Source organism: Manacus candei, unplaced genomic scaffold (assembly GCF_025592945.1).
Source record: "Manacus candei isolate 608988 ecotype Guabito, Panama unplaced genomic scaffold, ASM2559294v1 h1tg000015l, whole genome shotgun sequence".
Lineage (NCBI taxonomy): Eukaryota > Metazoa > Chordata > Aves > Passeriformes > Pipridae > Manacus > Manacus candei.
This window is the reverse complement of record NW_026138063.1, coordinates 528682-555384: the sequence shown is the minus strand read 5'-3', so window position 1 is coordinate 555384 and position 26703 is coordinate 528682. Positions and strand designations below refer to the sequence as shown.

The following is a 26703-nucleotide window of genomic DNA, read 5'->3' as shown; positions in this document are numbered from 1 at the left end:
CTCCTGCTGAGGAGTCACTCTGGCACTCTGCATCATCCCCCATAGAGAACAGAACACATTTACAAAGACAAAACTCTAAGCACTGCTCGAATTTACGTTAACTCTGAAGATGCAGGAAGGAATAAAAATCAGTCAGAAACCTCATGAAAAGCCTTGAAAAGTCAAATGGATACAAGATTGAATTTGTTCTCTGCATTTTGTGTGGAACCAAAGCCTCCCCACCCCTCTAAGGAAACGGGGGGTAAATGGGAGTCACAGGCATTCAGAAGATACCGAACTTACATCCACGCTGCAGAGCAGATCGTTGAAGCCCCAGACGTGGTTTGAGGAGCAGCACAGAGCCTTCAGCACCCCCAGCCACTCCGAGCTGAGCAGGGTGCAGCACGACGTCAGCTCTGCACACAGGTTCCCTGTGTCATTGATCCTGGAAGGAGGGAAACACTCACGCAGAGCCCACGGATTTTGTACACCACAAATACTTGGGTCAAAGCAGAGCAGCGCTTGGCAGAACTGCTGTTTCCTTACTTCAGGTGGGGATTTATGTCCTGATGTGATTAGGCTACTGTACGTACACCCCAGGGTTACCCTGTGCTGGACAGCCTGGCAGAAACCTCTCCTGCAGCAGTGTCAGGGACAGGGGTGTGTGGGGCACCTCTCCCCAGCCCCAGGCCACCGTGACAGGTCACTGCAGGAGCCCTCCCCCTGCCAGGCACCACCACCATCAGCAGGGAAACAAGTCACAAAACCAACTGGCACCAATGAATTTTACTTCACAGATCCCATACTGTGTAACATGGGATTTGGGGCATGATTCAGGGTTATGTAACAGCTTAAGAAACAGAGAAGAGTTGACTCATCCCAGTGCAAGTTATTTTCTCTCTGTTCCACAGTGAAACTTGTTTGGCCGCATTTAGATGTTCCCTTTTGTGCTCTTACAAAACTGCTTCCTCTCAGCTGCTCTGCCCTGCCAAGGATGGCCCACACTCCAGAGAATCACAGACTGCTTTGGGTTGGAAGGGACCTTAAAAATCACCGAGTTCCACTCCCCTGCCATGGGCAGGGACACCTTCCACTATCCAGGTTGCTCCAAGCCCTGTCCAACCTGCCCTTGGACACTCCCAGGGATGGGGCAGCCACAGCTTCTCTGGGCAACCTGTGCCAGGGCCTCCCCACCCTCACAGGGAACAATTTCTTCCTCACATCCAATATAAACCTACTCTTTGACAGTTTGAAGCCATTCTTCCAATAAAACTCTTAATACTTAAAAAACATCTTTCAAAAACCTATGTCTTGCCTATGAAGACAAAATCCATAATTTATGAATTACACACTTAATAAATGAAACACCAATTGTACCAGAAGGAGGCAATGACCTAATGCAGACTTCTAGTAAGCAGAGATTGTGCTGAGCTGTTCATTCTGGAACAGCTCAACTGCTGGTACAAAACCCTCCCTGACTGTCTGACAGCGAGTGCCTGCTGCTCCTTCCTCCCTTCTGCTAAACTATGCAGATTGATTGAACCAAGGAACTCGGAGGAAATTACACAACACATTTGCAGCAACAGGAATGAAAATGAAAACAACCGGGAAAAAAAAAAAAAAAAGACACCAAGCAAAAAGGTGAAAGGAAACCTCATCCCCACCCTGTGAGCTGGCTGTGTCCCGCCCCAGCGCAGCCTCACCTGCCCAGGTCCTGGTGGCCCATGGCCTCACCTGCCCGGGTCCTGGTGGCCCATGGCCTCACCTGCCCGGGTCCTGGTGGCCCATGCAGACGCCCAGCAGCACGTTGCACACGAAGCTGTAGCGGTTCCCCGCGTTGTCGCTCAGGATCTTGCCCAGCATCGAGTAGTTAATGCTGAGATCAGAGGGATTCTCAAGGAAATCCAGCATGAACTCTGGGTCCCACAGCAAGTTGGAGTTTGAGGGCTGGATGTTGCTGTAGATCGTCTGCTTCACCTTGGAACAGGCACTACTGAGGACCAAAAACAGAGAGGTGCCAAAGGCACCTTGCAGGAGTGTGCTGGACACACCACGTGGGATGAGAAGGTCCTGGTTGGGTTACCACTCCAGGCACACTTGCAAACTCATTTTGGATAAGGAGCATCTACCAGATAACAAGGCTGATATATCAATTTCATTCAAGTTTTCCTACAAACAAAGTCTTGAGTTTCCAAATCACTTCTTGGACACTGTGAGCAGCTGGGTAAGGCCCAGTGTCCTCCTCCCCAGCAGCATCTTCCTGGGGCATCAGATGGCCCTACAGGGAGTACAACCACACTTCCCAGCATCACTCTCCCATTCCCATGGGAGGTGCAGTGGGGCAGGGGAAATTCATTAAGGCAAAATGAGAACATTTATCTCAGTTTAAAACTACATTTGACAATAATGTGACATAACAGACAACATTTGGAAACCAGTAAATAGAGAAAAGATATTAGAGGTCATATTTTGACATTAATAATTAGACAAAAGGGCAAGAACTGTTCCAGGCCATGAACACCTCCATGTGAAGCAGTTTTCTTCAGGGGAAAAAATGTGTCAGTGAGGAATGCAGATTTCACACCCAAAATGTTCTAAGGAGTGTTTCTCTCCAGGATGGGGTTTTATACCACATGGACAAACTTCACTAATTAGCCCAACTGGGAAGATTTCCCCATTACTGAAAAGAATCTCTTAATTTAAATTAACTTAAAATATGAGAAAATTTTGGAGTTTTTTAGGACTCCACCAGCCCCAGGATGAAAAGAGAGAGGAAACACTGGGCAGCCTGGAAGGCAGCTGGGAGCTGAGGGAGCAGCACCAGTGTGTCTGGCCAGGGGCTGGGAGGGCAGCACCCTGTGACTGTGCAGCCCCTGCAGCCCTGGGACCCCCTGCCACTGCCAACCCTGGGGACACCTTGTCCCTGCTGCCCTGGGACCCCATCACTGCCTGCCCGAGGCCATTAATGGGGTAATTAATTAGAAGAAGGGCAGTGCCTGACATTAACCCTCTGCTCTGACAGCCAGCACAGCAGCAGAGACAGAAATCCAGTGCGTGGAACACAAAGAGCTGCCACCAAACCCACCAGGTGCTAACGGGCACAGGGCTGGCCCTGACCCCAACACCCCCCTACAGCCACCCCATGGCTGCAGAAAGGGAGGCCCAAACCCAACCAGCACTGAGCACCAGAGCAAAGCAGCCTCTGAGACAGCACTTGCACCACAGGCAGTGCTGGGGGAGTGGTCAGGAGATAAGATTTAAAAAAAAAAAAAAAAAAAAAGTGAAAAGAATGCTTTAAAAAAAGGAAGTTTAGGGAAGATTAGTAACTGTTCCAGGCACACAAAACCAAACATGCTGTGCCCTCACTGACACCCACTCAGGAGACACTGAAGAGGAGACCAGAGCACAGCAATGCACAGGGGGTGAGTCTCTAAATGTGAACATTTCTGAATCGTAATTTATCATTGCTTCAAATTGCCTGAGTCAGCTGGGCTTACAGTAGGTGAAAAAGGAGCTTAAAATGTTACTGTGAACATCCAGCTGAGTTGGGTGTTTTAACTGAAGCAAGGAAACCAATAATCAAATTAATGTAATGCTATTACCTTACACACAGCTGTTTAAAAACGTATACATAAATTCTATTAACAGTTTTCAGGAATTTCTAAGTCCATTTGTCCAAAAAAAGGTGTTTCAAAACAAGCGCTGTGTATCACATATTTAATATATGATTTAATACCTTGTATATCTATATATTGTTAGATACTATTTTGATTTGCTATTGTAGGTTAGTATTAATAGAAATGCTAATTTTATTGTGTTACTAAAACTTCAGGTTTTAAGTGGGAAAATGAACATAGAGCTAGCTAAGATATTTCTGTAGTTCTTCTATATTTCTTATTTCTTTTTCATTACGTTTCTCATATTAAATGCTACTGTTTCCACGTATCTGTAAACCTATTAAAATATTAAGATTATTACTGAGAACACCTTTCCTGCTCCCTATGAAATGAAACCACAAATCTGAACTATGCAAACCCAAACCAGGTACACAAACCAGGAGGGGAAACAGCAGCTGAGGTGGTTTGTGAGTCTCACAAGATGTGGATTTACATCTGAAAGGTTTCCACTCCCCCTTTAAAAAGTAAAAGCCAAAAACACAGTTTATGGAAACCTAATGTTTTTTAAATTTAAAAATCAAGGAACTGAACATTCAAGCATGAAACATTCAAGCACAAACTCAAACACGGACACGGGACCTGCATCAGTGAAGCTAAAGCTGCAAAGGCAGCAGTGATTTCCAGGGGAAAGCAGAGGGAAACCACAGCAGCCCACATCAGTCTGTGGGCAGGGGTGAGAACAATCCCTTCACCACCCACCTGAACAGGTCTCCAAACTTGCTTCTCAGGTGGCTGCAGGACACGTACAGGTCGTACAGGTAAGCTAGAATGCACCGTTCTGGGGAGGAACACTCAGAGGGATTCACAACATGCTTTACTACCCCACACAACCTGCAAAGGCAAAAGCACCCCAAGTTTGTTCCAACACACCTGACAAATGTGTCACAGATCAGATAAACCCACCGTCAGCTGGGGACACGACAGACCTTCATCTACAGCCCCATGGGGCTCGTGTGACATTTGGTGTCACCTGTGGCAGAGGCACTTGTGGAGCCCAGGGCAGTGGGGCAAATGGGCAGGAAATCAGGAGGCACAACCCCCTTGTCCAAGGCTACGAGGGCTGAGGATCCCAGCAGACCCTGGCAGTGGGGTGCAGGCTGCAGAGCTGAGCCCTCCACCCTGCTCACCTGAGCTCACCCACGGCCCTTCAGCAGCACTGCAACACCCGCTCCAACCACCCAAACCAAAATGCTTTCCTCGCTCAAGAGAGAACAAAATCCCTCTTTGAAAAGGCGTGTGTGCCACCGACCCTTCGAAGACCTGGGCGGTGTGCTCGGGGCTGAGGAGGAGGCAGGCGTGGTGCCGCCGCAGCACGGCCACGATGCACACACACAGCCCCGTCGTGTAGCTCCCGGCCAGGCTCGACGACTTCAGCAGCAGCTCGGCCTCCACCACGCTCAGCTCGTTCAGCAGCTGGGAACACACACAAGAGCAGCAAACTGAGAGTAATTTCCCAGTTAAACACGTGAAACAGGAGCAAAAAAAAAACCAATACATTAAGGAAAAACTGTGAGGTGAACAAAAATGCAGTTCTTTACTCACTACAGAACAAGGGGAAGAGGGAGCAAAATAAATGCTTGAAGTATAAAAAACATCCCTCAGAAGAGCTCTTTGGAAATCCACGGCATTTCAGGCACCCCGGTGCGTTACTGGGTAACACAGTGGTTTAGTCCAAAACAGCAAAGCCCATCCTAAAATCCTTTGTCCTAAAACAATCTGGAGTTCTGTTAATTTTGAAAGATTTAAAAATAAAATGCATCTATTGATTCTCCACAACGGTCACAGCACGGCGGAAGGAGAAGTGTCCGGCACTCTGAGAGGGCAGGAAACTGGAACAGCCACGGGCACGCGGAGGGAATTTGCAGTCCAGCTCTTGGGGGTTTTCTGGCTTCCCAGAACATGGACCACAGCTCTGTCCTGCCAGGACCTCCCCAGATGAACTCTGCTCACCTGCACCGCGAAGTCTATCAGTCCGTTGATGTTCAGTGCTGGCTCCATGAGGTCGAAGATGAGCTGGATGTGGTGAGCCAAGGGCAGGTGGTACGACGTTCCCGAGGCAAAGCTGGTGATCTGCTCCAGGACATTGCTGGAGATCTGGGAAAGGGAATTCTGGAAGTCAGATGTGACTGAGGGCTCCTCAGGTACACCAGCACTCCGAAAATCCTGCTGTGCAAGTGGCAACAGTGAGTGCCAGCACTGTGCAGGTAAAAGCACTCACACACCAGGCACAAGCACCCCCGTCACTCCCTGTCCCTGAGCCAGGCACAGTGCCCTTCCTTCCAAACCTCACAGCACACAAAAGGTTGTTTTGCTGCTTCACAGCTGGGTCTCAAACTGTTCCCAACAGCTACAGCACTGATTTCTGTTCTGAAGCAGTTTGCTTCAAAGAAGCAGAAAAATCATTTTTCTTCGCATCTTGCTGCACTGTGATTTATTTCAGTTGATTGAAATATTCAACTGGTTTTCAGTTCATTAATAAAACACATAAACCAAATTCGTAATAAATTTATTCAAAAGACCAGACCAAAAGATGTCTTATAAATTAAGTGTCAAACATTTACCTCTTTTATTTGTTTCACATATTAGCCTCTGGTATTAGAACATACTTAAAACCAGTAACACATACAAAATGATGAAACTCTGTGCTGACACACTTGCACACTTATGAGTCCTAACACAAAGCAGGAAAACCAAGCTTGTCCCTCAGAACAAATTATCACATCATCATAGAATGATTTGGGTTGAACGGGACCATAAAGCTCAACTCATTCCACCTCTGCCATGGGCAGGGACACCTTCCACTAGACCAGATTATTTTGTATACATACAAAACACTCATAAAAAACAGGATTTCTTTCCCATTTGACATCCCTGCAGCAGAGCTAAAAGGCCACAATTTGACACAAGGGAAGTACCTGGGATGTCACCTGATGTTGATCGAAATAGGACAGCTGCTGTAGTTTTGTGAACGCAGTCTCCAGGGTTGGAAACGCCTCTGGTTTGGTCTTCCGGGCCTTCTGCCCTTCGTCCCCCACTGAGCAGATATAAAAGGTTATTTCAGTCATTTTATATTTAATGGAGCCCTAGCAGTTTTCCATTGGTACTGATTTAAAAGACAATAAAACCCTTAATAAGTTTTACTCATGACTATACAAACCCTATTAGCTCCTGTTCTCCATTATAATGATCCACAACAGCACAAAACAGTGTCAGAGCTGCCACGGGGTTATCCCAGTGCACAGAGGTGACACCCCAGAGAAGCTGAAAACAGCCACATGCTGTTACCAGGAGGGTGAGAACGTGGATCACTCACATTCCAGGCTTTAGCCCAACACAAGTGTTTGCAGCCAATTGCTACAATGGAAAACAGGGATTTCTAGTGGTGGCAGTCCTTGGTCATCCCAAAGCACTGTGGGGCCATGGGGCTGCCAAGGGGAGGGAAGCCAAATTACAGGATAACATGCATGTCTCCAGACAATGGTCACTACAGGCGACTGAACAGCAGCCTTAGAGCATTTACCACCCATTTCTGTAGTGCTCTTCTTGTTCAGGATTTTGAGGATGTCTTTGGTGATCTTCTTCAGCTGGTGCCTCGCTTCATCCCGCTCCTTACCCACGCCATAGAGGAGAATCATGCGCTGGTTACACTCGTGGCTGGAGGACTCATCCTGAAAAGAGCAAGTGAAGTCTCTCTGCCTGTCCCTGCCTGTCCCTGCCATCCCTGTCATCGGCCTGGGCAGCCCAGGCTGCAGGAAACAACAACTGACTCCAACACAAACACATCTCCTGTGGCTGTCAGTAGAGACAAACAGTGCCAAAAGGGATCACTGAAGAGTGGGGTAAAAACACAGAGGGGAAATTCAGTCAGATGTTATGAATTCTGTGTGTATCTACAAGGACAGAACCAGGGGATGACCCTCCACACTGTCCCCTGGATCAATATTCCACAGTAGATCAGTAAATGGAAGACAGACGTTTAGAAATTGTGTGACACTTACTATGTACAAATCCACTGAGAAAAAAAATGCAGTCCAAGTCCTAGAATTCTGTCTTGCACATACCAAAGAAATTGAAATATGTCTAGTTTATTTCGTTGTTAGTGGCCTTTCAACAAAATGTATATATCATATAATGTTGATGTTACTGTATGTAACTTGGAAACTCGAAGCACTGCTCTGCAAGTTACATAAGATATAAATATTTCCTTCGGTGATAACCTCCTCCAAAGCAATCAATCACTACTTCTTTCAAATACTTTAAAGGTTTTAAAAAACAAGGCTGTGTACAAAAGTAACACTAAAGAATCACAAGGCTGAAAGGGGCAGACAGGAGCGCAGCTCTATGCTCAGAAAAGTTGCACAATCTGACAAATACCCACTCTCTTTATAAATAGTCTCTGGAAGCCAGTCAAAGGCAGGAAGTAAATCACTATTTTTTAAATTTCTATTTATTTCTCTTTCTCTTCTATAGAAAGCAGAAGCTCTGAGTGCACCTGTTGGAATCTGCCATTGTCACTGGCTGAGAAACCAGTTCACAGCCAGAGGAAAGCCTAAGTCTCAGGACTGGGATGCTCAGCTGCTCCTCCTGCCTCTCCCAGCTCCGAGGGATCCCACAGGAACACTGCTGCCCACTCCCACGGTGAAGAGCTGGAAGGACTGCCAAGGACCCTCCCTTACAGTTTCCACGGCAGGGAACACCCGAATTCCACCACTTCTGGAACTTCCCTTGGCCCACGGTAACTTCCCTTGGCTCTGGGGGGAGAACATGTCCATGCTCAGGGAGTACTTGTTCTGTTGGGATTGCACTTGGCAGCTGAACCTGTTACATGCTTCAGAGCAAAAGCCAATTTTGTCTATCTTAGAGGGAGAAATAAAACTTTGTGGCTCTGTAAGACAGATGTCAGGGATTTGAGCATGAGCTGACAGCACATCAACTCCTCCAGTGCCTGTTTTACACAGGCAGAGCTCAGACAACGAGTCATGTAAATAACTGCATCACTACACCTGAGAGTCACCCCAGCCCAGCTCGGGCCCCACCGGCTGCATGCACTTGTTCCCAACACAAAATCAGAAGCAGACTGACAAGGCTCACAATTTCACTCTTTTCTGTTTGTTTCTCCAGGGAAGGGGGGACATCAGAGTGCAAATGAAAGCCACAACCCACTTCAGCTCCCCCAGGAACTACAGCAACTGTACCAGCGACAGCAGGATCAGCCAAGTCATCTTCCCTTTGCTGTACACATTTCTATTCCTGGTGGGCATCACCATGAACGGCCTGGCAATGTGGGTCTTCTTCAAAATATCCAGTAAATCCAATTTCATCATCTTCCTCAAGAACACTGTCATTTCCGACTTTCTCATGATCTTGACTTTTCCATTCAAAATCCTCAGTGATGCAAAGCTGGTGTCGTGGGTCCTGCGAGGGTTCGTGTGCCAGGTCACCCAGGTTGTGTTTTACTTCACCATGTACATCAGCATTTTATTTCTTGGTCTGATAACTATTGATCGCTATCAGAAAGCCACTTCACCATTCAGAACATCAACTCCACGGAGCCTTTTGGCTGCCAAGATCCTTTCCACAGCAATCTGGGTATCTATGTTTGCTCTTTCGTTACCCAACATGATTTTAACTAACAAGAAGAGAACACCCAAGAACGTGAGGAAGTGTGCTCTCCTCAAATCTGAGTTTGGCTTAATCTGGCACGAAAGTGTAAACTACATTTGCCAGCTCATCTTCTGGGTCAATTTAGCAGTCATAGTGGTATGTTACATCCTCATCAGCAAGGAACTCTACAAATCCTATAAAAGGACAAGATGCACAGGGAAGGCATCCAAAAAGACTGTCAATCTGAAGGTTTTCATCATCATCGCTGTGTTCTTTATTTGTTTTGTGCCGTTCCACTTCACCAGGATCCCCTACACCTTGAGCCAAACGAGAGACGTGTTTAACTGCTCTGCTCAGAACACCCTGTTCTACCTGAAGGAGACCACGCTGTGGCTGACATCCCTCAATGCCTGCCTGGACCCGTTCATATACTTTTTCCTTTGCAAGTCCTTCAGGAAGTCCTTGCTGGGCACTCTGCGCAGGCACACGGCGCTGTCGGGGCTCGGGACACGCACCCAGGAGCAGAACGAAGGGGATGACACGGACGAGACGCCCGTCTAGAGCTCAGGGGTCCCCACGCCCCTTCCTGCCCTTCCACCTCATCGTGGGGGGAAGGAGCACAAATCCTGTGGAGAGTATCCAGAGCTTCACTGACCTCTTTAGAAATTGTCCTGCAGATGAAGCGGGAGCACCCTGGAACCACCACCACTGGCTGCAGAAACAGAAAGCTTGAATAACAGAGGAGTCTCCCCAACCTCCATCCTTGCCAAAAAGGAACTCCTGTGACCCCAACCACCATGCCTGTCAGAACTGTAGGGAAGTAGCTTGAACTTAAAGGTAGAACTGTGAGGAAAACTTCAAAGAGAATCATGAAATGCTACAGATGAGATCACAAACTGCCAAGATTTTGCAGAAATAGATAAATTTGGGTCAGAGTAAAGTCCATGACAACACAAGATCTGGGAAATGCAGCTAAAATCCACATTAAATGTAATTTTTCAATACAGGGAGCTGTCACCTGGTACACAACTGGCAGACAAACAAACCTAGGCCGGATGTACAGGAGCCATTTGTCTGTGCAGATTTTTGGTAACAGAATAACACTGTGCTTTTCTCATTCTGTGCTTGCAATTCCTAATCCATTGACCAATAACTAATAGTTGTAACAGTTGTACATCAGAGGAAATTATTTCATAATCAGGCTTATCTTAATATGACTTATATCCTCAAATTCTTCCCCTTACTACATAAATAAACAAAACTGTACACTTTTACAGAGAATGATATATTATATTAGAAAATACGCAAAGACTTTTTGCACTATACAAAATATTCAACCATTTCCCCTTTTGCAATTGGAAAACTTGGAAAAAAAACCAGGGAAGTATTTTCAGGTACATGACATCTGCAGGTATCACAACAACAACACATGAAATAGCCCGTGGGCTATTGGAATAAATTGTGGTTCATTTATCAGCACTGCAAACAGCTGTAATTAATCAGTGTGTGTCACCATCACACCAGAGCTCAGGCCTGCCCAAGCCATCGCCTGTCCACCCTTCCCAGGACGTGTCCCTGCCTGCCAGGGCACTTCTGCCACTGAACCCCAACTTCCAAAGTTAAAAGACAGCTCACTCACTGCTCACTCACTGCCACACTGAGCATCTCTAATAACCTCAGGATGAGTTAAACCTTCCACCAACCCTTTTGTGCCCTGCTGATGCTGGTCCCTGCCCCAGCTGACACAGTATCAGTAACGGGGTTCCACCGCAGGGCACAGAGCACCAGGATTTCCCTGGAAACAGTGCTCAGTCACCCTGGAGTGTGCTCCCACAGCAGCCCACAGGCCCCCAGGCCAACCAGTTCCCACTAGTGCCCAGGAGGGATGTGCCAGATGCCCCACTCCCACCCAGCACCCATTGCACATATTTACTGCACCTACCCCCAGGGGCAGAGTGGCAATCACCTGGCAGCTGCTTCCCCTGGTCTGATGAGCTGTTCAGAGAACAGACACCACAGACACTGTGACCCACACAGAGGTACCTGGTACCTGCTGCCTTTGACAGCTGGGAACAGCATCAAGAGCTCAGTTTGGAAGAAAACACAGAAGGCACTGCACTGGACATCAGTCCTGGAGCATTGCAGTGGACTGTGTCACCTTCACACTGTCACTGATGGGCAAACAGGAGGCGGGCTGGGCAGCCAGGGACACATCACACTGATGGCAGTGGCAAGGGTGAGCTGCATCCCAGCCATCCTCAAGGCTCTTCAACCTCCCCAGCCATTTAACACTGACACCAGCCCCCACATTAGCCAAAGTGTATCAGGTACTGATGCACAGACTCCCTGTCACAGCTGCAGCCCAAGCATCTGGTGAATCCATCCATGCCTGCCCCAAAGGGACAGCTTGACCATGAGGCACTTCCCACACTGCAGCGAGCACAGAGCCAGAGCTGTCACATCAGTGGGCAGGAACAGGCTTGCACAAACAGCTCTGTTCACAGAGAAATGCACCAAACTCCAGCATTACACCTAACAAACACATCATCAATCCACAGCCTTGCATGCAGCAGTACCTCCTGCCAGGACCAGAAAGTGGCTGTAACCAGCACAGCACATCATCTGGCTACACAGACCAAAATAAACCAGTTTTACTGGTTTATTTACAGAGTACCCACTGTAAGGTGGCTCTGAGCAGACTCTGGTCACACATTAACAACAACTAGTGCCATCCAGAACAGCGAATTCACACACACAAACAACAACTTGGAGCTACATTTGAGGATTATCCTGGAAAACTGTCAGGAAATACTCTGCATTTGTTCATCCCACATCTCTAAAGGAGCCAAATCAGAATGCCCAGAGCAGGAGCAACAGGTCTGTCCTGCATACACACAAACCCAGAAATGTGTCTGTCTCGAGGGACGGGGTCACGCTTCCTTTACCAGTTTAGGAGAAGGCAGTGTGCTTTCTCATGCCGAGCAAAGGGAAGAGAGAAAGCATGATTAACTAACTTGGTGACACATGAAAATGAGGAAGGAAACCACACACCACACCACCAGAAAAAGATCTCTTCTTTCTACTCATTTCCCCTTTTTTAATACTTTGCTCAAGGCTTCTGTTGGCGGAGGAGCAGTGGATGATCCGGGGACAGCCACGGAGGCCTCTGCAACAGCTGCTGCAGGTTTGCTCAGGTACTGGCACGGCCGGAGCATTGGGGGCGTGATGGGGTGCTCGGGGCTGATAACCACCAGTGTGCATCTGACCTCGGAAACGCTATCTAAAGGTGTGCTGAGAAAGCAAAACAGTGTGTGCTTGGACAAAAACACCAGAAGGCACCTCCCCAGGAGTGCTTGGCTTTTGGCCCACAGCGGGGACATTTCTATTTAATGCTAAAATATCCCTCCAGGAAAGACAAACAGTGCTCCAGGCAATCTGCACTTATACCCTGCTACAACATTACCTTAGGCCTCCAGAATGAGTACGTACCATTTTAACTTTTCAGTGGATGTTAGTTTGTAAACAACCTAGACTTGGGCAAATATTTAGATTTTCTGTAAACCACAGGAGAAATTGGCCAGTCTGCGTAACGCACGCTCAGGTTTTTTGTTTGTCCGTGCAAACCTGCCACCCCCGTAAGGAGCACGTAACATTAAATGCAGAAAGTTATGTTTTGTGCTTTCTGTCTCCTTTTCATCCAAGTCTTTTTCCAGCGATGGGAGACCCTGCCAACACGAGCACTGTGGGTTACACCGGCGGAGCCCCCTCCTCCCCGCCGTGCCAGCGCGACACCAGCGTCACCCGCCTGCTCTTCCCAGCGCTGTACACGCTCATCTTCCTCCTGGGACTCACACTGAACTGCCTGGCTTGCTGGGCTTTCTGCCACATCCCAAGCACATCAACTTTCATCGTCTACTTGAAAAATATCTTAGTTTCAGATCTTATAATGACCCTGATGCTTCCTCTGAAGATCCTGACAGACTCTGGCCTGGGACCGTGGCAGCTCAAAGCCTTTGTCTGTCGCTTCTCAGCCGTCGTGTTCTATGACACCATGTACATTAGCATAGTGCTACTCGGGCTCATTGCTTTTGACAGATTTCTCAAGATTGTGAGACCTTTTGGGAAGTTCTGGGTGCAAAACCCGACCTCAGCAAAGATCCTCACAGGTCTGGTCTGGCTCTTCTTCCTTGTTCTCTCTCTGCCCAACACAATCTTATCCAACAAGACAGCGACGCCCCAGTCCGTGAGGAAGTGTGCCTCCTTGAAGAGCTACCTCGGACTCAAGTGGCATGAAGCCGTCAGCTACATCTGTCAGTTCATCTTCTGGACTGTCCTCATCCTCATGTTGCTATTTTATATAATTATCACCAAAAAGGTATATGAGTCATACGTAAAAACGCAGAAGAAAGACAACAAAAGGGAAAAACGGATCAAGGGGAAAGTATTCATCATTTTTACCGTGTTCTTCTTGTGCTTTGCCCCCTTCCACTTCAGCAGGGTCCCCTACACTCTGAGCCAAACAACTGCCCACGTGGACTGTGCCCTGCAGAAGCAGCTCTTCGTGGCCAAAGAGAGCACACTGTGGCTGGCGGCCACCAACGTCTGCATGGACCCCCTGATCTACATGGTCCTGTGCAAGCCCTTCGTGGAGAAGGTGTTATGCAGGAGAGTAAAGACCCGTCGGAGAGCATTTTATAGAAACCCAAAAACTGAACTGGACACACAAGTGTCTCCTACCGAGTCCTGATTCTGAAGCTGCACACTCTACTCTGCGTGCTCATAGGGAACTTGGAAAATAGTTTTGGTTTACCTCTGTTGGAGAAAACAAAAGGGTGGCTGCACTGTAATATTAATACTTAATAAAAACAGCAAAATGGGTTTTCTATGTACACTCACTGGTCAGCCTCAGTGGGCAAAAAGCTCTTCCCTCTGCTCCCAGCAGCACTTTGGTGGAGGACAGTGTTGGCAACACCCAGGTCCCCCCAGGGCACACTCCTCATCCAGGCCAGTAGAGCACCCAGGACTGCATCCCCACAAAGGGCATCCCAGAGCTGCTGGTGCTCACCCCCACCCTACCACTCACCAGAGGGGAACACTCAGAGATGTCCCCCTTGGTGGCACATTTACCCTTCCCAGTCCCAACAACAGAGCAAGAGAAGGGAGCAAGGAACCCTCCCCACCCAGAGAACCCCTCCCCACCCAGCTCACTGCACCACTCACAGAGCTCCTCCTTGGCTATCCCACACAGGCTGTGACTGGAGAGAAACTACTTTCTAACACAAAATCCTGGGACTTATGGCACTCTTTTAAGACATGAAATATATACCAACCACTTACTGGCTCCAACTCTCAAAAGCAGAGCAGCCATGTCACCTATCCCCAACCACCCCTTCTCCTCCAGCTCTCCTGACAGCTTTGTGCTCTCTCACACGTGCCAGACACTTTGATCACCACTTCACTGCTATTTTTAGAAATTCATTATTTACAGCAGCCTAATCCAATCCAGCAGGTTGCTCCATACAGCCTGCTTTTTTCAAAGCTGTTTTAGATTACTGTGCATTAATTACATCTGCCTTTGGGGTTCCCCAGCCTCTGCCACACAGGGAGATGTATGTCTTATTTAGCAACTCCTACCCACTACATCTCCTCTACCAGGCGTGTTACATACCATCCACAGCTGTAACACCCTTTTATAGCTGGAAACTGAACTAATCCCCAGTCAGCTTCCAGTTGGCTATGAATTTCCCCATAAATCAGTGTTATCTCAGCCATTGTCTTGCTCTTGGGATTAAATGCTATTCAGGAATTAATTCCTCTCTCCCCACACACATACAGTGTTAACAGAACTAACTTTGCTCCTTTAGGAAAAGTAAATACATTGAATTCTTAGCTGCTGAAATAGTCATCACTTTTAGCAACTGCTTAAAGGAATATACAGGAGGCTGGAGATGTTCCTCTCAGCCTATTGACACAGTGTGGAAATGAACAGAGGGGCCTGAGCTAAACACTGGGAGAAGGGGTCTGTAAAACAGCTGTGACCTTCCACCAGGCAGGTGCCCACTGAAATCTGTGCTCCTGAACCTTGGATGTGCGAGGGGAGAATCCAGGACAAACCTCTGCAGCTCAGTCCTCCTTCTTCCCTCTGAATCCCACTGGCACAGGCAACACACAGGTCCTGCACTCCCAGCACTGACATCCAGCTCTGCATTTACAGTGGAAAACTGAGCAGTGTGGCAGGGAGAAAATAAGAAAATGGTGAAGTAAGAAAACTTATTCCAGTGTGGAAATGTCTTTTATTTTCTGATTTCTACTGCTTTGATTGATGCCCATCTAATGCCCTGCACACACACACTGGCAGCTCCCCCAGCTCTGTGCTGAGAGCCTGTGAGCAGGGTGGGTGTGACCTCAAAATGGGCTGAGTTGCTCCGTAAATAAGGGGTGTGCCAAAGGTTTCTGAGGAGTCTTAATCATCTGTTTTTCAGCTGCTGTTTCTTAGGTAGGTAAAAGGGAGCCAAAGTTACCAAATTGTAGCAGAGAATAGAAGGTGACTGCAAGGACAGGACACCTGTTGATCCACTTAGGGGAAAAAAAGGCCCTGAATTCTAAGACTTGGGATTTTGCATGTTTTTCTGCAAATTTTTAGATCCCTGCCTCCAGATGGAGTAAAAATCACAACAGTTAAAATGCCTCACAGTTTAGGTCTCTGCTTTTTAAGGCTCAAAGAAATACTCAGTTTTACACGTTTTTATGTTTTACACCTGACCAAAAGGGAGACATGTTTAGAGTAGAGACGTCCCTTGGAACCAGGAGCCCCAGAGCACAGGGAGGGAGTACAGCAGCATGCCACAGAACTGCTTCATTAGGCTCCTCAGATTCCTTCAGTGCAGCCAAGAGATTTATAGAATTCAGCAGAGTTTACCAGTGTCTTCAATACAACAGTCACCATTTTTCCAAATCTGATTTTTCTCCCAACCCAACTAGAAGAGGCTGGAGCTGACCCAAGAGAAACCCTTGTGTTCAGTGATACAGCAGCTGTACAGGACAGCAAACACACCATTCCCACCGTACCTGTGCTCACTCCAGCCCATCACACCAGGAGGCAGCAGCAGGGCTCACCCTTCCCACAGCCATAGATGTTCCCTTGCATGGCTTGCCCTCACTCCAGACAACCTAGAAACTGGAAACTGGCACCAGGCCTTCGACCTGTTTGGAGAGATGACCCTTGTCCCAGGCTCCCATGGGCCAGGATTCACACACAAACTACTGACACTTGTCCTTAACACCTCTACAGGTCATTCAAAGGAAAGCTACAGGGCACTGAGAAGTCAAGTTTGGTAGGAAATCACTTATTTGGGTACACAAAGGCTTACATAAATTTCTTTGTATTTTGCACTTTACTTGTGTTTCACATAAGGGAAGTATTTTATACCCTTGCCTAACACACACACACACCATCGAGGCCTCAGCCTGCCTCTCCTCCATGGGACAGCACAGTAATTCCTGAGTGCCCAAAGACAAACTCAGCTCTTCATCCATGTCCTGACCCTCAGCACAGCAATACATATCCCCCCAGCCTACAACCTGAGTACTGAGAAAGCTCTCATAGCACACAGCAGTGCTTTAATTAGAAATGCAAACAAACAATTTGCATCCTGAATCAGAGCTGGGAAGCCAAGCTGAGCAGTCAAGGCATGACCCACGTGAAAGCACATGCACAGAGCCAGCATGGGAGGACTGAAGGCACCAGGACAGGCTTGAGCCTACAGCTGGAATCAGACAGCCAAGGCCGGGAACTTCAGGCTGTGAGGAACTTGAGGATCGAGAGAAAAAGGACTGAGCTTTTAAAGTCAGTTCTGAATTAGCTCCTTTCCTCCTTCCTTCCCTGTTAGTGACAGTCATCACACAGTGACTGGAGTAATCCACTACAGGAAAGGAGAAGTATCAGCTCTTCCAAGACACTTCCCCTGACAAAAGCACCTTCACATCTGCACGTGTAATGCTGGAGAATCCTCCCTGTGTCGCAAGCTCTGGCCCTGCTGCCACTTTTCTGCTTAAAAAACAGAAACAGCCTGTCCTGTGCATTACCCAGGTGGTGAATCTGCTTTAACATAACCCTGCAGTTTGTATTGCTAAATATGGCAGTGAAGGAGTTTTAGAATGAAGCAACACAGTAATTGTTGTAATAACGTTGTTCAGGTTCTTATGAAATCTGAGAGTTGCTCTCTAATCACCAGAACACAAAAAGGGACATCCAGCCTTTAAATAACGTGAACAATAGTGAAGTTACAGGTTACCTTCAGCTTTTCTTTACATCAGAGCTTCGCGTTTCTCCCACGCCGTTTTTACGACAAACTCCCCACGTTTCATGTGTCAGCTCGTCCTGACCTGCTCCAGCCTGGGAGCAGCCAACAACACGTCTGCGCTGGAGCCTGCCTGGGGATGCCAGGGCACTGGGTTCTAACCCATCGAGTTTTGCTGAGGCACCAAAATACAGGGATTTTAAAGACAAAATAATGTGTCATTGCACAGCATTCAAAAAATCAAACAAGCCAAAACCCCATTCTGGTGTAGATTTTATTTGTTATTTGACCACTACTCACACACCAGCTTTGGTGTGTGCACTTCATTCCCAGAGTGCTGGCTCATAAACACTTGGTCTCTATAAGAGATTAAGTTATATTTTTTAAAGATTTGAGTTCTGACTTCCAACTTCTTCCCTCCTCCATAGCACATCCTGCTGAGCTGGTTCTTAGAGCCCAGCCTGAGGGACCACCAGCACCGGCAAGTGCCTGAAGAACGACAACATGAATGTAGCCATCATGTGCTGTTGTGCTGTGTCTGGATCACAGCTCACAGGCCTCAGGACACAGGAGCAGCCACACCACACCAAGGCCAAACTGTGCCCCCCACCAGGATGCAGGAATTGTGCTCCACAGCCAGGATGCAGCCAGCACTCCCTCCAGAGCCCACGGTCTCACGCACAGCACAAGGCAAGTGTGTAGCAGGTTGTTCCAGGAGGGTACAAACCCCCTACATACCCTCTGACTTTTGCTCCCCTATCTCCAACAAGCAGCTGGAAGGGGAACAAAACAGAAGCACCTGCCAAACCCTGAAGCACAAGGGACAGCCAAAAGCAGCTGAAATGGAAGCTGGCACACACGGTCCTACACAGTCACCTGCAAGGTCTGAGAGAGGAAAAGTCTCCTCTTCCTGACCACAGAGGAAGCCTTCTCCATCCTCAGGGGATGCCTGCAACAGGGACCATCCCCTAATGCCAGAATATCCAGCTCCTGGGATGAGTTTGGCAGCTTGTGGTAATAAAGCTGAAAACATAACAGAGTGGACCCGTGTTCCTACAACTTCATCTGCATGGACTGCTTTGCCTTGCAAAAGCCAGTCTGCAAAGGCAAGCTGTGCCAGAAGCCTCCTGTGATCAGTGACTGTGCCTGATTCAAGGGAGAGGTGCTGAGGCAAGAGGGAATGTTACAGTCTGCCCACTGCAGAAACCTGGGATTTAGCACAGGGTTCCCTGGACCCAGGCCAGAGGAAGCTGCTCACCACTGCAGGGGAGGTCCTGCTCACTCGGCCCCTCGCAGGCTCCCTGCAGTGATGGGGCACCGAGGGGTGTCCAGTGTCAGCAGAGAGGGGCTGGGGGCTCAGTCCCTCAGATCTTCGGGGGGAAAATAAGAGAAATGTGTCTGGAGAAGTGCAGACAGGACACACAGAAGAGGGCCTCGGCAGCCACTGCTCTCAGAGCACAAAAAAATATTATTTTTTGTTTTCTCATAATTTTTAACAAGGGAGATAGGTATTTGCTTTCTTTTAAAGAAGGTGACAGAAATAGAAAATTAGCCACTTGATCCTCCACTGACACAAAGCAGAATTGTGTCCCAACAGAACTGCCCCAATTTTGTCCCATGATTGTTTCAATGCTCTTAAGGCACTAAATAGCCTGATTGTAAGTGTGTGTAGAGCCAGGACCACTGAAGGCAGTGCTGTGAGAGGCAGTGGGCTTGGTCAGTCCTGAGGATCATCACAGCAGGAAACACTCCAGTCATTTCAGCTGCAATACTGAGTGACCGGCGTAGCGTTCTGCTTTGATCTACAGGCTGTTGAGAAGAGAGGATCTGTTCAGAGCACAAAGATGTCTAAATACAGTCAAATTAATAACTGATATGATAATCTCGATTAGCAAATATTTGCATCTCTCCAGCCCCAGATTTTTCAGGATCCCGTTCAATCCATTCCCCCCGCAGCCCCTGCCTGCCCCGGAGGGCAGAGGCAGGGCAGCCCGGGCAGCAGAACACCACTGCAGGCTCCCGGCGTCTCCCGCGCCCAGGCTCTGCCTTCCCCAGCACGAACCCACCTCCAGGTGAATCACCGTCTGTGTCCCGGGCGCCCCAGCTGCTCTGGAGCCAGGAAGTGAGCGGGAGCGCGCTCTCCTACCCTGGCATGTGAGTCATTCCCGGGAATGAGAAAGCCAGTCGCTCCAGTTGCTCCTGGCCAGGGGAATTTTGACTCTCTGATCAGGTATCGCAAAAAAAAGCCATCGGAAGCCAAAAATCTTACTGCCAGACATGGTTTGTTCAGCTACCTTCTCCCAGGAAATACTCTCCTGCCTGCTGTAGTTTCGAGATGCGTTTTGGAGGACTCTGAGGCATTTTCGGGATGCAGCTCCCAGACAAGCCGAAGGCAATGATGGTGACAGGTAAGTGAGCTCCGACCGGCGGAAAGCGTTCGATAAATTGTTCAGTGACTCTACTTGCTCTTAACCACCCTTGAGTGAAAAGACAACAGGAATTAAGATGCAGTTGCTGAAAACCAGACTTGGAACCATATACTGAATATCGGATCAATTAAAAGTATGAAAAGTTCTCAAAATAGCACGACTTTACCAACCTTTTATTCATTCTGTACATGGTACTTGTTACCTTATTCCCAATGGCAAAAAAATGGGGTTCTACTAAATCTTTCCTTCTAAGATACGACTCAAAGTGAGGCGGGTCCATGGTTTCAGTAACTCGCTTCCTGGCAGAGCTTAACTCACATAAAGTAAGATTCAGTAACTACAAGATCTGAATTTGCTATAAAAGGGTTTGTACCATATTCCTTTTCACCTCTTGCAGTACAGGAAAGCAAACTTGAGTTCTTTTCACTATATTAACAGAATAAGGGTTCTCTTCCTTCATAGTTTGGTCAGGTCGTGTTAAAACTTGTCAGGTTCACTGGAAAAACCACATAGCTCCGAATGAGCAACTTACAGACTAGAGATCTGGTGAGTCTCACAGCTTGGGAAATATCTAAGGTGCTTGCAAAAACCTTTGTCTTTTAAGGAGAGTTCAGACTGAAAAGGTTGTTCTTGGTTACAGAGCAGCACAACTTGAGGGTTTGTGTTAAAAAATGACTTGTATGTGCAGTACAGGGCCTGCAGCCACCTGCCCTGTCCTTACGTGTGCTCCATCTGTAAACTGGGAGCATTTCACACTTTTTTCCATCTTTTTAAAGTAGATTCTGCAATCTTTAAAAAGGGAAACCAGGAAACTCAGGCAACCTCTGGCTGGTGTTACTTATTCACTCCCAGGCACCAGCCCCAGACACACGGAAGCCGCCAGTGCTTCTCCAGTTATGAGAACCTTCTCCTCACCTCCCTCTGTGGGTGGGCCACAGCCCTGGGGCACCTCACAGACCCTCTCGTGCCTCCCCACTCCACGGGGAGGGGGCTGGAAGAACCTGGGACAACCCCAGCTCTTGCAGGAGGGAGGAGAGAGGAGAGAGGCCAAAGGGTGTGTGGGGACCTCAGATACAGAAACCATCTGTTTGCATTAGGGAGATGGGAGAAAAACGCAGCAAATTTTCAGCAGCATCAGCCATCAGTCCCTCCTCCCTCCCCACCGAGGGCTGCTCGTCCCAGCTCAGCCCAGTGTCTCACCCTCTGCTCCCTCCCAGGCTGCCGGGGCCCCTCCAGGGCAGGGAGGGAGCAGGGAGACCAGCTGGCCCAGCACCTGCACCCCACAGCCCATCCTGCTCCAGCACACACCCGTGCCAGCAGCTCCAGAGCTCCGGGGCATTGGGAGTCCCCTGGATCCATGGCTGAGCCAGGGAGACCAGACAGGGACTGAGCACTGGGACAGGGGCGGCCAGGCACCGTCCAGAGCACATCTGACACCAAACAGCCCTTCAGAGGCCACGTGCTCCTTCCCACTGCCCTCAGCACAGAGCCCTGCATGGGACAGACCGGGAACCACTGATGGAGGACACTCCTTCTCATTTTATGACAAGTCCCTTGCTCACCTTCAGACAGCAAAGTTCACAAAGAACCTCCTGAGCACCAGGAGATGCCAGCTGAGGTCCCTGCGATACGACTGTAGCCTTAAACTTGAACTGTGCAGTATTTACCAACAGTTTGGAACTAAGTGAATGTGCACCTGACACACGCCAAGAGCTGTCAGCTCTGCAGGAACCCAGGCTGCTGCAGACACCAAACCCAGGGCTGCCAGGAAAGCATTAGAGGAAGGAGGCAAGATTAATTCCTGCTTTTCATTGGTCTCAGACCTTTCCAAAATAAAAAACACCACAACATCTTAAAAAAAAAAAAATTAAAACATCATGCTGTCGATTATCAGGAGTTGAGTTCCGCACCTGACCAACAATGAATCTCTCACAAGGTTCTGCAGCAACCACTGCACCTGGATTTTCCTCAGGGCAATGTCAGTGACATACCAAAGGGACAACTGATGCTGAGCAATACAAATTGGACTTCTATCACCTTCTATCACTTCACTGCAGCAGCCACTGCTGCTGTACAAGGAGCCAAGAGCAGCTAGAGCTGGGTGGGAGGAGGAGCAGCAGCGCTCACTGCCAGGACCCGATGCCCCGCCTGGGACTGGCAGCCTGTTCATTCCGAGAGCAGCAGAGTGGAGGAACTCTCTGGGCTATGCATGAAAAACCAGGGTTGCACCAGGCAGAACTTCTCCCAAATGTACCCCAAAATCCCCATGTCCTTTTCCTTCCTCTTTCAAGCAGTGGTGCTGCTGCAAGTAGCTCACACAGTTGATTGTGCCACAGCAGGATATACCCGAGCACAAGTAAAAGGCTGACAACAGCAGATCGGGATTTTTTGGTCCTTCTGTGATGTGAATTAGGATTGCATATAAAAAACAATTGCTTCAATGCCAAGTAAAATGCCTTAAAGTGAGACTGGAATTACTGAAAGGTTTAAATGGCACTGGCTACATGCACATACCAACAGTTATTATGATTTCCCAAGATATTTTCTCACAGGGTCCCCTGAGGGACCTGATCAATGCACAACAGCCAGAGCTCCAAAGGATGAAGGTGCAATGCTACCAATCACACACCTGCATTTCTGTCTTTGTGCCTCAGACAACATCTTGACTCTTTTAAAAGTGTCGTTGTGAGATTTTTTTACTTAATGTTTTTCATTGCATAATACCAATAATCAAACCTAAAAGCTGATATTTTCAGCAAAAAGCTCCAACAAATCAAGCCTGGCACCCCAGTGAGCCATGGCCCTGCTGGTGGGCTGCAGAGTGAAGCAGGAGTGGCACATGGCACTGGCAGTTGGCACCACCAAGGACCCAGCTGCTCACCTGCACAGGAGCTTTGGGACCCCCACCTATACCTGACCCTGCTGAGGGTGCACACAGGAACTGCATCTCACGTGGCACATTCTTGATGGGGGTTCAAGGAAAGCCTCCCCACAGCACAGCTGTACAGGGCTACAGCACAGCTCCCACTGCCAGCAGGTTTTGTGCAACCAGAAAAAAATGGCAGCAGCATCTTCTAGAAAGAAGCGAAGGAAACATTCCAGAGATAATCCTTTCCTCCTTGCTAATTAGAGACTGCCTTACTGAGAAAACATTCATTATCCCAGCTCTGCCAACCACTGCTTAGTGTTCTCTTTTTTTTTTTTTTTAAAGAAAAAGAGTAAAAAGAGCAGCCAGCAATTGCAACCCAGCTCCTCTTGCACTGAGAGCAGCCACTCACCTGCTGCCCCAGTGACACCACTTCTGTTGGCAGATCTCTCCTAACTCCTCATGCAAAAGCCACTGCAGCCCATGGGAGCTGTGGAGCTGTACTTTGGCACTACAGCACTCCTTCCACAGCCCTTCAGCGGTGGCAGTGAGGGGCTGGGCCCCCTCAGAGCCCCTCCTGCCACAGGACCTTGGCCAGCAAAGGGCCAGCACACCTGAGCGGACCCAGGGCACTGCTGACGGTCCCTGCTGCTTTGGGGCCATGAACAGTGCACGGGCTGGTCATTAATGCAGCAAGGGACTGGGGAGCACTCCTGCAGCATCATCTGGGAACCACGGTGCCTGTGCCAGAGGAAAGGGAATTCATGCAGCTTTAGGGTCTGCAAGAAGCTTAAAGAACAGTCTTATGGTAACAATTAACAACAGTTACTAGATTTTGTAACCTCTGCATAGAAAATCTGATTCAATGTAATACAATCCTTGAACTTTTGATCTGTTCAAAAGACAGGAGAAAGTAAGAACTTGATAGCTCAGGCAGTATCCCCAACAGAGGGGATAATATAGGCTGAAACGATGCACTTGAAATGAGAAAAAAATTGATGGTTACATTTGGATAAGGTATTCCAAAACTGGCTTTGAGAAAATTAGATTTGTCTAAATTATTTCTTTTAAAGTGAGGAAATCATATTATCGTAAGGGCACATTCCCCCAAAACGAGAATTTTGCACATTAGATGGTATTATGGAGTGCAGCTCAAGTTGTGCTCCCCCAGTGCAGCCACTCCTGCACCTGCACGAGTCACAGGCACAAACAGGCTGTGAGATTCCAGTACAGCACGGGAGGACACTGAGGCACAGCGGGAGTGAGCACAGTCAGCTCTTTGCTCTGACAGCAGGTACAGCCAGCCCAGGCACCGGAGCCTCCCGGGGCACTGCAGCTGTCACAGCAGAGGAGCGAGGAACACCAACCCACCCTGTCGGTCAGAGCCCGTATCTGGGGGCTCTGCAGGTTCCAGTGACCCTTCTCTTGGGCACAGCGAGCGTGGGGATGGTGTCCCATCAGCAGCATGTCCCAGTGTGGGGGAGCAGAGGGACAGTGCTCCCACGCGCATTCCAACACGGATGTCAGCTCAGGGTTCAGGGAGCAGCCTGACCACCACCTGAAGCCTCACCTATCTCCTTCTGAAGACAAATGCATGGAACGGGGCAGGCACAGGATGGGATCCTGGAGACACAGGAAACTGCTCCAGCAGAGGGAAGCCAGTAGCACTGCAGCCCGACCAGGGCAGGACACTGTGCTGCTCTGAGACGTGAGAGGAGGCTGGAAATTAGGGGAAGTTTAAGGAGGAACCTGAAAGCCCAGAAGGGGGTTTTATGCCAGATGCTGGAGCAGACGAGCAGCTTTCTAAGCAGAGGCAGGTTCCTGTTTCTGGCTATGACTGAGCAGATGGGCACCGTAAGGCACAGCAGGAGACAGCTACACACCAGTCCTTTCCTCTCAGCCTCTGCAATGCAGCCATTGAGCAGGGCAGCATTCCTGGCCCAGGGATCCAGCCCATGACAGCTGCACACCCCCCTGCCTCATCCCAGGGACTGGGACAGCAGGGCCAAGGGCACAAAGCCCTCAGGGCTGTGGCACCCTGTCCACAGCAGAAGGGAGCAGGGACAGGTCCAGCCAGCTGGGTCTGGCACACGGGGTTGGGCACCCCAGGGCTCAGCCAGGAGCAGTGGGCACACAGGAGTGGGCACTCAGGGGCACCCCAGGAGCTCCCACCCCACCCCAGGCAGAGCCAAGGACTGGGATGTGCTGGCTGCAAAAACGCCAAAAACGATGCAGTGTGCAAAGCATGAGAGAGCAAGAGGTGTAACTCACTGATGTAAGTAGCAATTCCAACAGGAATTTCAGGTTATTCCACCGTGCATTACCAGCACATTAACATACACCTTTACCAAAAGGGAGATGGACTATTTTTGACAGAGGCCTCCGAGGAAGGGAAAGGTGGCAGTGCCCTAGTTACTGGGACTGGGCTTGTAGTGAGCAAGGGAAAGCACTGAGGAGGGTGAGCAGACACAGGCAAAGGAAAACACAGCATCAAGGCTTGATCAGGGGATGCAGGACAGGAGTGGGCTCAGGGGACTCAGGGCTTAGGGAATGTAGGACAGGAGCAGGCTGACACAGAGAGCAGTGACACAGGCTCCGTGTCTCTCCCTGCAGCAGCTTCATGGATGTGGGCTCTTACCCTGCAGCTGCACCGATGCTTTTTTCCCCTAAATCTTTACAAGTAACTCCATGATTTGTTTCTGACAGGCAACAGAAAAGAACGTGACTGCAGCCAGCCAACAGCAGATTTACTATCTGCCTCACATGTCTGTTGCTGCATTAACCCTGTCATTTACCCACCCTTATGGTGATGAATGCAGAGGGACTGGCGAGAAGCCACATATCAACAAGTTGTGTGTTCAAATAAAAACCATCACTTAAGACTCTGCAGCTCCATGACCTAGAATAGCTGGTCTAGGTTGTAAAGAGTTTTCTGATTTTAAATAGTTGTAAATAAGATGAAGAATGAGCAATTAGATTTGAGGATATACAATTTCTTTAAACAGGGAGGCAACTTCAAGCCTTAGTCACTAGAAAAACTTTATAGTCATTCCCTGCCCACCTGACACTGAAGTCTGCTATGCAGCCTGTTATTTCATTTCTCCTCTGGGGTTACAGTCATGCACATAAACCAGTCTGTTCACATCAGCAGCAAGAGATTACCTCATCAACCACCAACCAAGTGCAGAAGCTACAAGAAGTAAAATATATGCTGGTTTACAAAGCTACTTGAGAAAAGGAGCAGCTTCTAGTGCATCTTCAAAGCCATCCAAGCAGAATATATTTGTATAGCAGACTGAGACAGCTGCTTCAGGTGAAATTGGTGAGAAAAGTATCCAGAGAACTGGACGAGGAGAGGAAAGCCCTGCTGAGCATGGAAATACCACATTCCAAAAAGTAAAAAAAATCCACTATCAGAATACACAGTCAGTGAGCAACTACAAAATACCTACCACACTCTTTAAAGACAGGACAGTTGCAAGAGAATATATGAAAAACAGGGAATTCTCTATATAGGATAACTTTGTTCCTCTCCTGGAGCCTGCAATGTAGTGGTATTCACCAGAAAGAACCGGAGCACAGGGATACACCAGCTCTGACTCAGACAAGCCTTGCTGACCTACCCCAGCACGTCTGTAACAAAGCCACACTGCTCCCAGTGCTCTGCCCACCACAGCAACCCCAGCCCCACAGACTGAGACAGGAAACTATGGAAACACCTTTGGACAGGTGAGTCTGAGCAGGATCATCACTGTGCATCCCACCTTCTGTCACACGACCGGTCTGTGCAGCAGGAGCACGGGGCCAGTGCTGCCCTGCAGCTCTGCACAGACCTGTTTGGGGAAGCC

At 48.6% G+C, this 26703-nt stretch overlaps 3 protein-coding genes across 4 annotated transcripts in view; 2 read left to right on the top strand and 1 right to left on the bottom strand.

Annotated features, from left to right (window-relative positions):
• MED12L (mediator complex subunit 12L) overlaps nucleotides 1-26703 on the bottom strand; it is a 99625-nt gene that overhangs the window by 22079 nt on the left and 50843 nt on the right. For both annotated transcript variants that reach the window (XM_051781971.1, XM_051781972.1), the window contains exons 16-22: nucleotides 7177-7324; nucleotides 6572-6690; nucleotides 5607-5750; nucleotides 4906-5069; nucleotides 4356-4487; nucleotides 1745-1972; nucleotides 283-424 (exon numbers count right to left, since the gene is read on the bottom strand). In XM_051781971.1, the coding sequence (XP_051637931.1) occupies nucleotides 283-424; nucleotides 1745-1972; nucleotides 4356-4487; nucleotides 4906-5069; nucleotides 5607-5750; nucleotides 6572-6690; nucleotides 7177-7324 (1077 nt within the window). The remainder of the gene's footprint in view (nucleotides 1-282; nucleotides 425-1744; nucleotides 1973-4355; nucleotides 4488-4905; nucleotides 5070-5606; nucleotides 5751-6571; nucleotides 6691-7176; nucleotides 7325-26703) is intronic.
• On the top strand, nucleotides 8134-11006 carry P2RY12 (purinergic receptor P2Y12). Its single transcript, XM_051782012.1, has 2 exons — nucleotides 8134-8391; nucleotides 8778-11006. The coding sequence occupies exon 2, from the start codon at nucleotides 8802-8804 to the stop codon at nucleotides 9819-9821; it is 1020 nt and encodes a 339-aa protein (XP_051637972.1). The 5' UTR covers nucleotides 8134-8391; nucleotides 8778-8801; the 3' UTR covers nucleotides 9822-11006.
• Nucleotides 11140-14222, top strand: P2RY13 (purinergic receptor P2Y13). The gene is made up of 2 exons (XM_051782007.1): nucleotides 11140-12454; nucleotides 12963-14222. Exons 1-2 carry the CDS (start codon nucleotides 12285-12287, stop codon nucleotides 14005-14007), a joined length of 1215 nt encoding a protein of 404 aa, XP_051637967.1. The 5' UTR covers nucleotides 11140-12284; the 3' UTR covers nucleotides 14008-14222.